This window comes from Tetrao urogallus (assembly GCF_951394365.1).
Source record: "Tetrao urogallus genome assembly, chromosome: 5".
Lineage (NCBI taxonomy): Eukaryota > Metazoa > Chordata > Aves > Galliformes > Phasianidae > Tetrao > Tetrao urogallus.
In genome coordinates this window covers 51,503,143-51,521,847 of record NC_136818.1, presented here as the reverse complement: position 1 = coordinate 51,521,847, position 18,705 = coordinate 51,503,143, and the positions used below count along the sequence as shown (strand labels likewise).

The 18,705-nt window shown below is 44.1% G+C and overlaps 1 protein-coding gene across 1 annotated transcript in view; it reads right to left on the bottom strand.

The window, feature by feature from the left end:
* The window catches only part of ENTPD1 (ectonucleoside triphosphate diphosphohydrolase 1), a gene marked incomplete at both ends in the record, with an annotated part of 46,641 nt that overhangs the window by 2,619 nt on the left and 25,317 nt on the right, over nucleotides 1-18,705 (bottom strand). Inside the window, 4 exon segments of the mRNA XM_079535923.1 lie at nucleotides 524-683; nucleotides 1,493-1,643; nucleotides 2,284-2,401; nucleotides 2,772-2,905. Of these exon segments, the coding sequence (XP_079392049.1) occupies nucleotides 524-683; nucleotides 1,493-1,643; nucleotides 2,284-2,401; nucleotides 2,772-2,905 (563 nt within the window).

Genomic DNA, 18,705 nt, shown 5'->3' with positions numbered 1-18,705 from the left:
CATGTGCAGGGTCGCCAACCACCAGACCAGGCTGCCCAGAGCCACATCCAGCTTGGCCTTGAATACTCCAGGGATGGGGCATCCACAACCTCCTTGGACAACCTGTTCCAGTGCACCACCACTCTGTGTGAAAAACTTCCTCCTAATATCTAACCTAAACCTCCCCTGTCTCAGTTTAAAACCATTCCCCCTTGTCCTATCACTATCCACCCTCGTAAACATCTGTTCCCCTTCATTTTTATATGCTCCCTTCAAGTACTAGTGACACTTTGCAGATATTTAACCAAGCACAGAAGTATTTTAGATCAGTAAGTGAGGAGGATGCTGTGAGAAGTTATTGAAACTGTTGTTTTATTTCAGTGCTCTAAGGCTACCTACAGTAATTGCTGATGCAAGAAGCACAGCATCCCGATCTGTGATAAATGTCTCACAGGAAGCCTCCTGAAACACCCTCATGAACGGCATGATTCATACAGCACTGCCAGCCAGTGGTTCAAATCTGGACTTGCCAGTGATACAATACCTGCTTGAAATTACCAAGCAAGTAGTTAATGGTGATCCATCCATAGGCTCCTTCTTCCTGACCGCTGATGATTCTGGCGCCCTGGAAATTGAAGGGAGCTGAGCGTAGTGTCTTCTCGACTGAGGACAAGACTTTGTCAGCTGCATCTTTATTTTCCAACCTGAATGAATGGAAGAAAGGATGGAGTGACTGCAGCTGACAGCCCTCAGCAGCTTATGGGCTTCACTCTGAGCAGAAAGGCTGCAACCCCCCACCAACCGTCAGTTATAACATGACAGTCCTTCACATGGATACATCCAGCTGTAACTGGCTGTGTCTCTCGATCACACCTTGACAGCACAGCTGCTACCAGCCTGGACACAGACACTGCAGTTGACAGCAGGAATTGGAGCATAGCTCCCCTGCTCTCCTAGAGAACGTTCCCTGGCAAGGATCACCCTGGGGAGATCCTATTCACTTTTCACCATTTCATAAGAGACCATGTCTTATGATATCCCAGGGATTTTCCCTAGACAAAACACATGAAATTAGCTCCCTGATCCAGCCAGGTAACAGGTCTGAGTCACCCCAAGAAAAATCATAAATTTGAACTATATAAAGTTACCTTAGTTTTGGTGATTTCAGGCCAAGTCGAGGTATGTAGGGAGTTAAAACATGACAGGGCACAAAAACTGTGGGTGAAATCTATTACTAGACTGTGAGAGATGTTTGAACAACTTCTCCAAGTAGCAGTTTGGGCATGGCTATGCTTTATAGCGTCTGTGGTGCTGTAGAAAATGGAAGAGGGGAGCAGGTGGAAACAGACCTGCCAGGCAAGTGGGGAAGAGTCTGGGGAGACTAGAGGTCCAGAGAGATGGAAATCTGGGCACAGCACCAACTTGTAGCATTTCCAATGACTTCACTGCAGAGACACCGCTTGGTATCTATGGTGCCCTAAGGTGCAAGGGAAGGAGATGAACACTGCGGTACCTGAGGAGCCGCATGCCAGCAGTTGCTCCGAGGTAGACGGGTGTCTCTCGATGCTGCTTTGAGGGAATCACCTCTTCTGCTTGTCGGAGGCACTGCACCAGAGAGGGACCTGCCTTCTCTGTAGTCTGGGAATAACCTGAGATCCCTGGGCCTGCAAGAAATTGGAAGACTTCATTGCACCATCTCCAAGCGTAACCTGTGAGGGCTGTCATGAGCCTTGTCCACTAAACAATATCACTAGCACAAGCAGCAACAGATTTAACCACCCCATTTCTAGGTTTTAGAAACCCTAAACCATCAGTCATTCCTCTGACAAAAGCTGTGACTGACACCATAGGCCTTCCAAAACCATTACATATCTACATAGCAATTAAATATTAAAAAAAAAAAAAACAAAAAACCACAGTATGCTTAAGTTTAGTAACCTTGTCACTTTTTTCCTTTAAAATGAGATCAGAGTGTCCTCCTTTATCACTGATGTTTATCAGTGCTTCAGCAAGGGTACACACAGAAATTGCATTTTGTTGTTGTCAAGTACAACCCTTAGTGTAGTTCTTTCCACAAAGCATTTAACTCTGTGCATCCCCAAATGAAAGGAAAAATGGACCCAACTTTTCTCTTTGGAAGTTCAAGCAACAAGTTCTTAGCAGGAAGCAGTGGGATATACGTTAGTTCACAGATTTAATGCTGCTGTCACTATTGGTCAGCTCCCCAAATTTCATCTCCACCACCCTTTCGCCACATTCTCTTTCCAATTCATCCCCTTTCACTGCTTCCTTCTTTCCTCTTACCTTCAACTTTACACACCTCCACCTGCTGCACCACTCCAGTGTCATTCTCCTTCTCTGCTGGCCACTCATACACATACAGGTTTGTGTGGGACGACCCCGCATCTAGCACAATCCCATACTGTGGACAGAACAGATCCTGTCATCACACCTGAGCCACTGAGTTGGATAGAGCATATGCATGAGCATGGGCAGAAATGAACAGCAAACCTGGCAACTGTGGGGACATGCCACATCATTACTCTCCCCATGCAATGTTTTGTCCTAAGTTTTCACTTAAGGGGATGAGAGCAGTAGCAAGATTGTAAATGATTACTTAGGAGATGGTCTCTTGTGAAGGCATATCTGTTTTGATCAGATTGCTTAAGATGCACAGAGCCTGAAAGGGAGATCAGACTGACCCAGCAGGGACAGCAACATGTCCTTGAGCACCATGCATGCCTAAACCTCTGCTTGGCTTGTTTTCCTATAAGAGCCTCAGCTTGTAATACCTTGACGTTCTTTGGAAGTGGCTGGTTTTGGGTCACTGCTACAGCAATTAAAGCAATTGCAGCCAATGTGGAGAGAAATCCGAGTACGAGTAGAATTTTCCTTGTTGTGGACATCTTTGGTTTGCTACCTGTGACTAGAGCAGAAAAAGGATGTTAGCATCCCTATAACCCAACTTACCTCACCCCAAAAGTCTTCAGGCATGTTCCCGTGTTCCAAATACTGTTTGCATGGGACAAGCACCAGCTTTTTCCATAGCTCTGTCTTTGTTTCAATAACCACTGAGAAGCTGAAAGAACAGACTGCTAATTTAAAAACAACAAAGCTTAGCAGAGCCAAGAGCTTTAACCCCTGCCGCACTCTGTCACTGCATACCTTGTGCCAGGTTTTTACAACATCCTTGTCACTGGTAATGCATTTAGAAAGTCTAACGCTAACATTTCTGTACGTGGTAATCACAGTTTAAGCAGTGCTGTCCTGAACTTTGGCAATGCTATATTAAAAAAAAAAAAAAAAAAAAAAAAAAGTAAATTAATATTTTTGTAGTTTAAAATACATTGTCAGCAGTAGAACTGTTTAAAAAAGCTACTTATGGCTGGTGGAAATAATTCAGAACCAATATAGCTTTTGAGTTTTCGGAATATACTAATAGCACAGTGTTGCCTATCGTATTTTTCTACTTTGGCTTCTCCTTCCATCTCCCATGATGGAAATTTCAGTTCACAACTTAGGCTCAGTCACTTTAGTATTGTTTAATAAAATACAATCCACAACACAAAGCTCTAGACAAGGTATCTGCAAAAATATTTTGTAGATTTATAATCTAGCTGTAAATGGAATAGTTTCAACTATTGGCGCTCTAGTACCTGTTCTTTCTACTACATGAAATCTATTTCTACCCACACTGAAATTCCATAGTCAAAAGCACTGTTTGCCTTACTGCTCACATGGGTGCTAATTTGTCTTTTCCTAGTACACAAATTCTCCTAGAGATGTTTAGAAGTCTGTTATGGGTCATTCAAGGTGGCAATACCTCCATGCAGGCAGAGATATCAACTACCTTCACTCTCCAAGAAGATAAAGGAATGTTTGCTCTGCATCTGTACAGCAGAACTTCAGTTCCAGAAGTTATTGATTCTCCAGTCCTTTAGGCAATACTGGAGTAGTTCTCCACATCAAAGTTGGTCCTAGATGCCAGAACTACACCAAGTGTTGTCCAGCCCTACAAATGACCCAACATCCTGGAGTAACTTCATTTGGGCTAACCTCTGAAAAAGATGGGGGGAGTTCTTGAAACCTTTGCATCTGCAGACAGATAGTTGCTTCTCATCCATCTAAGGAGAATGGAATCTGAAAGTTCTGAGAAAACTTGTTCCGAAAATCTCCCCACAAGGAGGTCCTTGGGGAGCCTAATGCTGACCTGGAGCTTTGTGCTCTCCCACTGTGCTTACATGTAAATCTGCTGATGCTAACGGCAAAATTTGGAAGCTTGTTATGCTCACATTTTGTGACCGTCTGTTAGAGGCAGAGCATGCTTGCCAATATCTCCAAGAATGTAGCTTAGAAAAAACAGTCTAGTACACATACCAGACAGTAGGAGGGCAGAATGCATTTTATATTGCTTTCTTCAAAAGGGCCCCAGAACTCAAGGCTTGAAATGATTAAAAACAGCAGAGTGTGACAGCTGGGAGACTTTTCCTCCTGATGGAGATAGTTGGCTCAGGTTATGAATGTACTGAACATGTCCATTGAACAAAAATGAACACTAGAAAAATGAATACAAGCAGGTGATATAACTAGCTGCACAGTATAGATACAAATGAATCATAGAATGGCTTGGGTTCAAAGGGACCCCAAGGATCATCGAATTCCACCTCCCCCCGCCACAGGCAAGACCACCAATCTCCAGATCTGGTACTAGACCAGATTGCCCAGAGCCCCATCCAACCCACTCTTGAACATTTCCAGGGATGGAGCACCCACAACCTCTTCAGGCAACCTGTTCCAGCATCTCACCACTTTCTCTGTGAAGAACTTCCTCCTGACATCTGAACCTTCTCCCTTTGAGCTTAAAACCATTCCCCTTTGTCCAATCACTGTCTATCCTTGCTAAAAGTTGATTCCTGTCACATTTATAATCCCCTTTAAATACTGGAAGGGTGCAATGAAGTCTCCTCACAGCCTTCTTTTCTCCAGGATGAACAAGCCCAGATCCCTCAGCCTGTCTCTGTAGGGGAGGTGTTCCAGACCTCTGATCATCTTCATGGCACTCCTCTGGACCCTCTCCAACAGCTCCAGTGAAGCATGGTTGAAAACTGGAACTGCTGCTGACAGCTGCACAGAAAACCCACGTAATAGTTGCCATCTTTACTCTTGTCTAGAAGCAGCTACTAATAGCCTTGCTGAGTGCTTACTGTCACAGGGCTGAAAGATGGCATGCCTTTGCATCAGTTCTAAGATATTCAGATTTCCTGTCATGATGAATATTCTTTATCAACTGCATCTTTTCAGCAGCAACAGGTTAGGAACAATTTTCCTAATGAAATGGGCCTAGAGAAATCCCTTGCCTGTAGGCAAAGACATAATTTTCTGCATCCCACCTGCAGCCTCAGATGAGTCATTTATTTTCCAAGGCATATTATTTTCTTAGTCCTGAACACAACTCTCACCTCCTGAATTGTAACTCAGTGTCACGGGCCCTTGTCAGGACTGTGACAAGGACTCTGAGATAGCAATTTCATTGCTGTATCCCATACCAGAGCATCCATTTGCATGAACTGTTATGCTACCAAAGACTTGTTGAAACAAAATACAAAGTACAAATGATAAGCATAACTCAGTGAGTAAGCTAGCAAAACCAAAGACCTGCTAAATGGCACTTTAGAAGAGTATAGATTGAACACAATTTCTTTTAGACATTGCAAAATCCAGATAAAGAACTCGATGCAATTAAAATTTGACCTGCAATTTGCTCAGGAAGTTGGGGTATTTGAACAAGCTCCTTTTCCTATACACTTGGTTATTTCTATCAGCTCTAGACATAACTGCAGCTCCTGCAATGCCTACAGAACCTACGCTTTCCCTAGCCTCCTCCAGCTCCTCTGTACTTCATGTCCATGTTTCTGCATGCTGTGCTGACACTCCTCAGCCCCCACTATGCAAGGCAGTCCTTCACGCCCAGCACCTTCGTGATTGCCAGGCCCCAGCACTTCTTCATCAGCAGTTTTCCACAGCTAAATACTGAGCATGACCTCCCAGCTTTGTTTCCAGCCAGAGCCCAGGACATCTCTGTTCTTTCTCCTGTTATGTAAGTGGTGTTAAAAAATATCATGTAAGGCCATAAGCAGGCATAGCAGCTATGCTACTTTTCTCCTCAAGCTGGGGGCCTGGTTGCTGCACCCTGCCCAGCTGCGCAAGCATGGAGTGCTCTCCAGATGTTGGAGCACAGCCCAGCTGCTCATGTATCTCTGTCTGTTTCTAATTTTGGTCTCTTTGTTGTTTTGTAGGGGCTGCTGCTGGCTCCGAGTGATTGGTGTGGGGCCCAGAACATAAACAGATCTACTATCATTTCTGTCTCTGAGTTAGCTATCAACTGAGAGTGATGCTGGCAGGCACTTCAGCTGGCAGTCGCTCTGCTACAAAATCCCGCTGCTCTTGGTGAGGAACCCAGGAAAACTGCATGGTGTGGGAGGCAGCTTTGTGCGACAGCAAGCAATCAGGATTGACCCCAGCATCTCCCAGAGCCTCGAGACAAATAGGAAATTTCCTCCAGCCAAAACCACACTGTCCCGTGGCCTCATCAGCCAGGAGATGTCACTCATGACCAAGGCTGCCACCCCCCCGCTCCCTTCTCACTTCGCAAGTAATGTTAAAAGAAACGAGGCAGCCAGCTGCTTGAAGAGATGCAATAAACAGAAGTAACACTGATTTAGGGAGAGATGCTGTGCATGGTCCACAGTCATTCTCAGTTCAGATAACCTCGCTGTGACCCAGCATCTCCACTAACTAAAATACAGTTCCAAGGTCTGGCTTAACACAGCAGCTAAAGGTGACATTTGCTCTTAGCTTTGGATGCTCACACTCAGCCTGTTACAGAAGGGCTGTGCTGCAATAACATTTCCACTGCACAAGTGCCACACTGACAAGTGACAGCTCCCCACACATCACTTTTCTGCTCTCAGTATACATTTGTACAGCCAGAAACACTCTCATTTTCAGCCTCAATTTATTGCCAGTACATTCCCTTTGTCTTTAGTCCATCTCTGACTTAAAACTTCTGCAGCTCTCAAATGGCCTGGAATTTATTAACTTAAACCAATTTATAAACAACGATCTCTTCCAGATTTTGCCTTTCTGGCAACCTTTCTGTCTACCTGAGCAGTTCAGCAGCTCTCCTCCATGTACAGAATTACCTGTTCTTTTCTCAAGCACTCCTGACCTGTTCTGCAGAAACGAGCCTTGCACAATTATGTGCCACTTACACTAGGAGACGCTGCATTCCCAGCCTAAATGAAGCAAAGTGGGGACCTCACACCAATGCTACCTCAGGCTCACCAATCACAGCCAATGATGAGACATCCTGACATCACTCCTATGCCACCCCAACAAACCCACATTCAACTGCATTTAATTAAATTTGCCATACTTCATGCTCTAAGGAAAGGGAGTTCCAAGGCACTACCTGCCATCCTTGAGGCTCAGAATGATGTCATAGACTAAGACAGCATCACACTTAACCGTGCCCATCTGTTGCTCTTGCACTGATCACCCACGTTGCTGCATAGTCTGCTAGGAGCCTCCCAGCAATGGGTTCACTGAGCAGTTTCCAGGGATGCTTGCTGCATGTTTGTGCAGTCGTACAGCCCAGCTAAAGGGCATATATAGCCTGTGGAACTCCCTAACTCAAGCAAATCAGAGAGCTCGTGATGGCAGGGAGAAGGGATGGGAGCAATCAGTGCTGCTGTTCTGCCAAGGTGCATATAGGTTACATACATTATCTGCCTGCTGGGAGAGAATGAGCTTTTGTTAGTCATGAAATTTGTCATGCTGAAAGGCACACATGGCGAGGTTGATGAGGAATATTTTGCTGCAAAATGACGTAAACCACATGTGTCAGGAAGGCTTTTTATTGGGCTGGTAAGAGGCTCAGGGTTGCCTTATTGATACAAGACCATATACAGTATATGAACTGCTTTGGTTTGAGAGATTCTCCTTCAAAATATCAGGACAAGACATTGAACACTTTGAAGTTAGACTTCAAGCTTCAGACTAGCATTTACATCACTTTTTGTAGCTATTATGTGGAACTGTATAGGGAGCTCTACTCCAAGTTTTAATTATTCTTTGTGTCTTAAGTACTAGCATGATAGCTGGCCCACACTGTGATGCTCTATACAGTTATAAATACACATTTAGTGGATTATAGTTTTCCAGATGAAGTGCCCATAAATGCTAACATATAAACACTGAAATTCCAGTGAAACCGATAATCCAAACAATATAGTATGCCTTTTTTCTTGGATGCTGTTTTTCAGATACACTTGCTATGAAACTGCACAGCCCTACCAATCTCAAGAGCTGGCAGACATGTAGATATAGGCTATGCAACCAGGCAGAAAAGTTTAACCTTGTCTTGAACCTACAGATGCGTTAGCGAGCTGGGAGATGGAATAAAGAACATGACTACTTGTGATAGCACCAAGTTGGGAGTTAAAAGCATGATGATAAATAGGACTGGAATATAAATAAATCTGGAAAATAGGGAATCCCCAGGGGAAACCACCAGCTCACTTCAGTAAGGACAAGAGCAAATATTTGCTCTTGTTTGGAAAATAGGCATCACAAAAAGTCAGTATAGTGAACAAGTAGTTAAGCAGCACACACAGAGAAAACATTCTTGCAGCTATAGCAGTTTAAAGTAATCCTTCCCTCCATCTAACCTGGGTAGAGCCTTATATGAAGTTCTATGCCCAAGTTTGGCCACTGCCTTTCAAGAAAGATGTACACTACTTGGAGAAGCTCCAGAAAAGAGCAAGATAGATAGATCTGAGATCTATAAACTTGACCTGTGAGGAAAGATTGAAGGCATTGGATTGTTTAGTTTAGAAAGAGATGAGCAAGGGAGACATTAATCATCTTCAGACAAACGAAAAGTAAAAGGAAAAGAATTTCAGCAAAGTCTGTGATAGATGTCAGGAAGCCAGATCTGACAGTGAGAATGGGCAAGCCATAGGGAAGGTGGTAAAGTAGGATCCCACATGTACAAGCATTGCTTAGGATGGGGGCACCTCATCTTTTTGCTGCTTAACAAGTCACAGCTGGAGCATGACCTGGGGAAACTGCATGGGATGCTTTGGAGGAGCGCTGTGTTTCAGGGGAAAAAAATATGAGGAAAAAAAAAAAAAGGCATGCCACATTCCTGGAAAGCTGGGGAGTGCTGTGAGAGCTGAGCAGTGGCAGCAAGGGACAGAAACAAAGGAGCAGGCATCACAGAGTCCTTCTCTCCCTGCCCACAGCTGCCTGCGCAGCTGGAAGTGGCCCCGAGGGGCTTTGTGCAGGTCAGTCCCACATCCCCTGTGCCAAAGGAGCCGTGTCAGAGAGTTAAGGGCAGCAGGCCCTGCCAACAAACACCCTTTTGCCCTGCACACAAAGCACATCCTTGGCAGAGACCTTCCCACTGCAGCACATGCACAGCACAGCCCGCATGCAGCTTCCCAGCCCTGCTCCCTGCCATTATACCCCAGCCCCACCAAAACTTCCACAACTCTTTTCATTAAGTCATCTCTCTGTGGGAAAGCATTCTGCTGGCTTGCATCCCAGTAGCTAGACAGAGATACTCAATATTCTCCAATACAACCAACAAGTGGCAAGATACTGCTGACACAATGACCTTTAGACAGTTAATTTCTACATTTATGTGATGTTTTATTAGGCTTCCAAGTCTGGACTCTCTTTATGATCTTTCTTTTAGGATTCACACATCAAAGAGGTTTTCAAATCAGAAGAAACAACTGTTAGCAATTACATCAGTTGTTACCAGATGACTTCTGGCATTAATTTGTGTTACCAGCCCATTAAGGCTATAATTTAACTGGAGAAGATCTATTGTCATTACCCACAAAGCTCGAAGTTTCATCAGAAAATATCCTGTGAATTCAAGCTTATCACGCAAGTTATTACTTAAATACACTTAGCTATCTAATTATGTAAAAGCATCTATTTTTCTTACAGGAAACAAAGCAGGCTCGAGCACTAACATCCTTCAGTTTTGTTTCCACTGATAGTTCCAATATACTGACTTGCAGTGGGACAGTATTGCTGCTAGACATCCTTTTGTGCTTAGTGCCCTTCAATTCTCTGCTGTTCTTAAGTGTCTGGCCGTGTTTTCTTCTTATGCCTCTTTTGACCACCTCCTACACTTTCTGAGATTGAATATGTATTGATTGCAAACAGCTTCATTCCCCCCCCCCACCTTTAAATACATATCTTTCTCACTGACGCTATTTTCTTAAAATAGCATAACTTTCAACTGTTAGATTAAGGCTTCTGGGGAAGAGAATAAGTTATTAGTCTGTTTCTGATTTGCATTCCTTTTGATTATTTTAAATACTCAGTTGATTCAGCTCAAGTATTTTGACTTCGGGAAACCATTTTAAATTGCTACTAGACGTTATTTGTTAATGCAGACTAACTATGAATTACTTATTTAATAATACTCAACTATCAGAGCAATGTTTCTTTCTCTATCAGAATTAGGGCGTATCTTTCTCTTTGGCTGATAGCTCCCAGCTCAGCCCCCACACCGCTACTGCTTACAAGTGTTTAACAGTTGGTGGTAAAGTAGTGGGACCATTACTTTAATAGGCAGATTGGTGATCGGAGGCACATTACCCACCCAGCACAGCTCCCCTCCTCATGCTCCATCAGCCTCCCTGCATCAGCACGATGCAGAAGTTGCCATGACAAAAGAAAGGAAGCGGCCTTAAGGAGAATCATTTCCCACCCCAAAACCCACACTCGAGTGAGAAAGTTCAGCAACTTCCTAGAGAACAAAGTCTCAAACATTGCAAATACTGCTAAACCCCACCAGATTATGGCACAGAAACAACCACAGAGAAAATATGGCCAAACCTCTCAGTACCCACAGTGTGTTCTGCACCATACAAAGTGTCAAAATATACCCTCCCAGTAGCCACCAGTTTCCCCATTTGCCCTTCCCACCAACAACCACTCCCGCCTTGCAGGGCTGAGGCTGCATCTCAGGGACGTTTTTCTCTGAATCACAGATTCCTGGGATTGCTTTGCACATCAGGCTCCACTACCGCTTTTCAGGGGCTTACTTCCCCAGCTTCCAAAACAGTAACGTGGCACCAGGAGTGCCACATGCACACAGACTGAGTGGCTGCCAGAGGAAAAGCAGAGCTTCTTGTGCATTTCAGCACAGCAAAACAAGCAGATTTTCTCCTAAAGTTTCACTTCCCATTCAGGATCAAAGGCTGTCGGGGACTGGCTGCAGAAGCACAAAGACCACTCCAGACTGACACAGTGTCAGCAGAGCTGCTGGCAAAGGCACTTTATGATGAGGCTGCATAGGCAAAAGGATGGATGCAGCTCACCTATGCATGGGATTTTGCCTGTACCTGGATCTCACCACTCCTTACAAGTATGATTGCCTTCACAGGTTTTTCTTCTTCTACAGGAGCATGTCTCAGACCTACAAGACACCCACTGACCTTTTCCTACTCTAACATGCATATCACTCACTCAGCAGAGAAATTGGTAGTGACTTTCCCTTTGCAACTACCTCTAGCAGATGAAGTGAGAAGTGCTTTGCTACCAAGGCAGGGCAGCAGGCCTGATGTATTCTTTCAATAAACAAAGGTTAAGGTTGCACGCATAAAAGAGATTGCTTGCTAGTTAATCTCTTTCAGCTTTTCCCACTTACCTCCAGCTGTCAGCACTGCTATCTCCTTTCTTCATGGCAGAGCACAGCACTGGGAACAGCTGGGGATAGTTTTTGTTTCCTGCTGAGGAATGCCTCCACTGCTTAGCCTTAGCGGAAAAATATACTGATTTCTCAGAGGTCAGCTTTAATAACTGAGATTCCCACAAACCATTGGGAGGATTCAGCTCATGATATTTGGCATGAATATCATGCTCTGTTCCTTATGCTGCTACTATTTCCATTTCAAATAGCAGGAAACAAATTGCCCTGTGGTATTTTTAGGGATAACCAACAGGAAGAAAACAGAGGACCAAAGCCTGTTGTAGGGCACAGACTTCAGCAAAATGTCTGAAAGTAATAAATAAATAAATATATATACCAAAGCCTCAGGGTTGCAAAAGCAGATTTGGGAAACGTTAAGAGTTAAATATGGACCTAAATTTTCATGGTTAGAAGCCTTGCACTTAGCAATGCTTGGAGCCTCATGGAACAAAACAGCAAAGGAGTTTTGCCAGATAAATTGTCTGTGACAGGAGATTAGAAGTTTCCAAAGTTCAGATTATTTATTACCAGGATATACAGTGAATCTTGAGGAGAATCTGGCTCAGGAAAGGAAATCCATTTATAATCAAGCCATAGTCTGGGTTACAATTTGCACGTCTTCCTTATTTCATTCCTTATTATTGTCTCAAACAGTTATACAGACACAAAATGCTTTGGATAAGGCTGTGTGGACACACTGCAGTGATAACGAGGGGGTGACACTGTAAGAACGCACCCCCAGGACAAGTGCCCCTGTCTGCATGCTGCCTGTTGGGGCTGCACTGGAGGCATTAAACCAGGATCTTTGCTGAGTGATGCTGGCAGAGCCTGCCCCAGGGCAGAGGCTTATTTCCTCACATCTCCTGCAGGAACATGGGAGTTATAAAAGACTATTTATTAACAGCTCTGGGACAAAAGAGCAAGAAAGAAAACAAGACCATTTATAAATCAGCTAAGGAGCAAACTCGTGACTCTAACAGCCCCATTTGTAATTCCTTAAGTGTGGCTTCGAGCTGCCTTGGCTGCTCCTTAGGATGCCGAATCAGCATATCAGCTCTACTGGTGCAGTAAATAGCCAGATAAGGACAGAAGAGCTCAAAAGAAGAAAGCTTTAACTTACACTGTGACGAGATTTTTCTTGGCTTCCACTCCCATTTGGGAAAACTGATAGCGGTCAACTTTCTCACCACTAAAAACCAAGCAGTGACTCACATCTACATCCTGCAATCTGGGATATTTGCTTTCCTTTGGGACAAGGTAGAAGTAGGATGGAGAGAGAAAACTCATGCAAGAGCTGTCTCAAACAATACTATTCAGTACTTGTTGATCTTTCAGATCGTCCTGAACACTTTACCAGACTTTCTCCTTTGATAACATTTTTCAAGTGGAAAGAAGAATAACAAAACACTGTTATGTTTAGGAGTTACCCAGAGCAGAGAAATGCTGAGCTGAAGTTTCCAGCAATTATCAGTACAAATTCCCCAGAACAGATACGTAATGTACCGTTTTTTTTTTTTTTTCTTAATTAAAATTGGCTGGGATAGGATTTCTACCATGTGGACTGAAAGCCATGTAAAAGCAGCAAGCAATATATGAAAATGACGGAATATCCTAAAAAAACAGCATTAAAACCATGTCTACAACACCCATTCAGACAATTCCCAACAGTGGGCCACCACCTGCTCACCCTTTATACAAACACATCAGAAACCAACTTGGTTCATGTAGGAATGGTGAAGGCAAACATCTGTTGAGATGTTTCAGCTTTGCTCTTTCCATTACTGAAAATTTCTAGCATCTTTCCTTGTTCTCCTATTCCATCCAATATTTCTGCCAAATAATTTCCATCAGTTTCTCTCAGCCCAATATGGGCGTGAGTACATTTTTGAACCACTGATCATGTGGAGACAAACTTATTAAACTCTCCTGACTTTACTCAAAGTGACATCATAAACAAGTTATAAACAAACTAGTTTCACATCTTTTTGTAATTTGAGTATGGAGCAGTTTTTAACAGAGCAATGGTACAGGAGATTAATGTAGCAAAAGCACAAGTTCTCACAGAACAGAAAGAGGATGCGTGTTTTACAAAATCTTTTCACTCTTGCTCATTCCCTCCTCCACACTTGGTTTCCTCATACTCGCACTTCAAGGTCTGGCAAAATTCCACACAACAGGGGACCGGGGTTCATAGATGCCATGCGTCCTCACTACATCCCTTGGATTCTTCCTCGATGGCACCAACATCCTGTTGGGCAGGTCTTTTGCTAACACTCAGTGCAGTGAAATCTCTTTGCCTCGGGATCTTGCTAACTTCAACCCCAAGAGCCCTTGGACAGCTGGTTGCCCAGGCTCTGCTAATTTTGATTATCTTTAATGCCTACAGTCTGCCGTCCTGATAGAAGAGAAAGAAGAGGTGCATATGGCAAGCTGCAACCTTGCTGCCATCTTGTTATTGGAGACAGGTTTTGTCCCAAGGAGCCATCCTTGTGGGGCCCTTATCAGCACACAGGCCTCCAGCTGACGAACTTGTGGGCCTTATCGGGGTGCAGAACACAGGGCTTGTCACAAAGACCAGCTTTGCCAGTATTTACCCAGCTTTACTGCACTTGGTCACAGTCAGGGTTATCAGTACACAGCACGCTTTTAGCCCTTGCTGTTGCTTTATTCAGCCCTGTAATACACATACATTATGCTTTGATCAGAACAATTTGTCTTTCTGCTTCTTCACCTGCACATCTGCCTTCTGCATGTTGTGCCGGGACCAGTGCTTTACCACACACCGTCTCTGCAGCTGTGAAAAGGTCCGTTTGGTTTGGTTAGGTCTTGCGGACCCCAATAAAAGCAGAAAGAAAGAGGCAGATATCCAAAGCAGCCAGTCAGGGCAGTGCTCAGCACACAGCTCTGTACTTGGACATCGTTTGTCTCCTGCCCGGAGCACCCAGCGTGGCAGAAACAACACAACCTATCCCTTAGGTGTTACGTCTCATTGGCAATGCTGGAGCTTCACACAGCAAGCAGCTCCCTGTGATGGTGCTGGGTGAGTCCGTGTCACTTCTGTCGCTCAGGCCTGGCAGTGTTCTGTCACCGTGCTGACGCAGCACGCATGGCACGAACATCAGCCTCCTCCATAAAGCTCCTGGTGACACAGGAAAGTTGCAGCTATCCTGCAGCAGTATCACAGGACTCACAAGGAGGCCTTTGTGCACAGACTTTTTTCCCATGCTCATGTCACAGCCTTCTCTCAGCAGATCAACAGATAACACTGGAGCCAACCATCATTTCTCTGTCTGCTGAGGCTCAGCCTTCCCCTAACAACAAACCAAGGCTCCAGCACACTTCCTCCCACTGAGGCAGAGATCCCAGGGTCTAAGGCAGCAGCAGCACACACTTCAGCTACACCTACTCTAAAATTCATCTTCCACTGCTTTGGTGTGTTCTCTCTTGTTTTCTGCCAGACAAACAGCAACTAGGGCATTATTGGCCTAGTAAAGTACACACACATGACTCACACTATAAGATCTGTGTAGTTCTGCTGTTACTTTGAAAGTGTGAGAAAAACAAGAAATGTCATTGAGGCTAGAAGAAACATGAAGAAAAATAGAGGCAGCAGAGCCCCACTGCAGGAAAGAATTACTCCTGGATTTGTTCCCCACAGTCCAGCTTCAGGGATGGAGGCAGGAGAAGCCAGAGTAAGAGAGTCATTTACTACTTTACATTGGCGTTATGGACAACCTTACAGCAGTGCTGCTGCATTTTATGCAATTTCTGTGACATGCTAGCAAACCTAAGACTTACTGTTACACCACAACCAAGGTTCCAGAGATGTGGTTTGCAATGTATGACAATGTACATTTATGGTTGCAGTTTCTTGAGAAGTAAATGAGTAGAAAAGTCTCTCCAAGGTCCCTATTTATAGAAGGAATCTATTCCTAGCAAGGCTGACGGGATCCAGTTTGTAATCTTACGGCAACACAAAAAAGCCCTCTAATTGGTGGAGAAATTACTAGCCTCTAGAGCTGAGACACACTTTGTAACCTAAAAAGCAACAGTAAAATTACTGTGCTTAACAAGAAGTTCACAGCATGGGGCCAGGTTCTGTTGCAAACTATTTTTAAGATGAAGTACAAAAGCTTTGTTTCACAGTTGGTTTAACTCATCTGCGAGCTCTGCTACAAAAAAAAAAAAAAAAAAAAAAAAAAAAAAAAAGGACACTATTCTGCCTCAGTCTGTCTTCTGCTACTGTTATACCCTGCACCTGTACAAGTGCAGACTTTTTAAAATATCCCACCAAGCTGCTCTTCAGACAGGCCCTGTTCTCTGGTCAGGCTGTTGCAGCCACATGTGTACTAACCAAGTCACAAGAGCAGTGTGGGAAAGGAGCAGAGTTCTGACTGCTCTGCTCAACTGGCTGGGTAGATAGCTTAACTCAATTCCATGTGTTACACTGTGTGATTTACTCCTCTTCAAACTTCTGATTCATTTCAAAATAAGACCTGACTTCTCTCTTGCTAATGACAGAAGAACTCCTAAACAACACTGCTGGAAATTTTTTTTTTGTTTTTGCCTTGTGATTTCCATGCCTTTCTGTCACAACAGTATTTCCAAGTCTTGTAAACAAAACATAATTATTTGCTTTATTAAAGATCCTTTCAGCTTCAGCTGGCTTTGTGTTTTGTAGTCTCTGACAAAGCTAACAAACAGTAAGTTTCCTACACTGTTTCAGGAAGGCAAGGCTAAGTAGAAGCTGCACATCAACTTATTGGGCATATTTAACTCAAGGCAAATACTTCAAAAAGCACTCCTCACACACCTGCTGGAACCAGCAGGTAAAGGTTGAACTTGGCCAAGACAGGTATTTTTCCTCCTGTCCCTCTGTTTTGGAGAAGTGTTCCCCCTTCTTACCACAGCCCAGAGAGGAGCAGGCAGAGGCTGCAGACACCTCTGCCCTCAGCTGCAGTCATTTAGTTAATATATAGAAACCACAACAGTTCTCTCAGCAGACTGTGAAAAAACACTGTGAACTGAGGAACAGAAGTGGTTCATACATCCTCAGCTGCTGAGTCACCTTTTCCAGGCAGCAAGCAAAGCTCAGAGGCCAATTCTTACTTGAGCTCTGGCTGACAGATTGCAGGCAGATAGATAGTGCAAAAAAAAAAAAAAGATGACTTTCATTACTTTGTAAAAAAGAGTCAATTTTTCCTCCTTTCTGTTCCCCAAGAACAATCCAGCATTCCCCACCCTGCATGGTTAGGCGGAAAGTTCTCAGGAGGATCAGAAGCAGAGAGAGAGCACATAACAAGCAAAGAGACATTAACTTCTATTTGTGCAAATTAAAAATGCTTTAGGAAAGGTTCAGGTGTCAGCCAGTACACCATTCAGCCACTATGAGGGTTATTTCGAGAGCAGTAGCCAGGTAGCATACAGCTAAACAAAAGCCATAGGGAGCACGGGACAGTGCAGGGCAGGCTGATGGGCATACATCTCTTACCAGAGACTTAATCACTGCTTACACAATCATTTATATTACAAAAGGAACCTGAAGGCAGATGGTGAAACAGAGATGTGGATGCTCCCGGGAAGCTCTTCCCAAGCTGGAAGGGACTAGCAAGAGCCCTAAAGGATTCATGCAAGAGTTAGAGCAGGTGGCAGATGCAATCTGCAGCATTGCTGGGGCTGGCAAAGCCCTGCACACAGTGACAAGTAACTTGCCTGCATTGCCCTCGGGCAGGGAGAGCAGCAGCTTACAGCCGGCACAGCAAGGGGCAGAGAGGAGACGGGGCCCCCACGGAGGAGGCTGGGAAGACTATTTTTCCAGCCAAATTTGGAGCAGGGTGGCAAGCGCACAAGAGGACGCGAGTGGATGAATTTGCACAGCATGCACTTAGCTGACTTTGTTTCTTTCCATCTGGTCTCTCACACTTTTTCCCTTAATTCACTTCTTAATTTGTACTGCTAATGCAGTACTGTTTCAGAGCACAGGGCTGGTTTTATGTCATGCCTCGCCTTACAGTGAAACTCCCACAATAGTTTTGATCCAAGTGACTTTCACCCTTACCTCCTCCCCTCCTCCTGTTCTCTCACTTGGGCTGGTGTTGGCATTCAAGCCAGATAAGCTGAAAATTATTTCAGGGGGGAAAAAACAACAAAAAACAATGACAGCAACAACAACAAAAACAATAAACCAAGGCTAGAGCCAAGGATAAGCCTCTCTTTCATCACTGAAGCATAGACTTATGTCCAACTAAACTGACCACAGAAGCACAGCTTTGGGCTCTGATGCTCCCCACACAAGCATATTGGAAGTGCCTGCCGTAACGCTTCAGCTATGCTCAGGGAAGCTTCTGCCAAGCTGAGAGAGAAAGACAATTCTCACACTCACCTCACAAAAAGGTATGTAAATATAATTGAAGAAATGGTCCCATCTAACTCATCTTTCACAAAATCAACTGGGGCGTTGCTCTTGTGAACATAATCCAGAATTTTTCAACTGTAGTTTGATTGCTTTCAAGCAATGATAATCCTTTGTAGATTGTCTTGCCAACCAGTGTCATCTCAGCATCATTTAGTTCGCCCCCAAATTCAGCCTAACCCCTTCTGTCTTAACCACAACCCAGTCCCTTTGAGCAGATACTGCTGAAAGAACCTGGCTCCTATCTCAAACCACTTCAAGTCAAATGAAGCTCAGCAGTACATAGCCAGTGAGCACAAGTGTTAGTAAAAAGGGAATGTTAACTGCAAAGTCAGGTTCACTTGTTGCTCTCAAACCAGAAGGTGCCAAAGGTACAAAGATGTCCGAGGAAAAGAAGGAATGTGACCAAACGTGGTATTTTTGCACCATATTAAGCCAGTTAAACAACTTGGGAAAGGCCAAAGACTGTCACTTACAGTTTCTACGATCTTCCACTTTCAGTTGTTCAGCCTCTTAAATTTATTCTTCAAAAAATTCC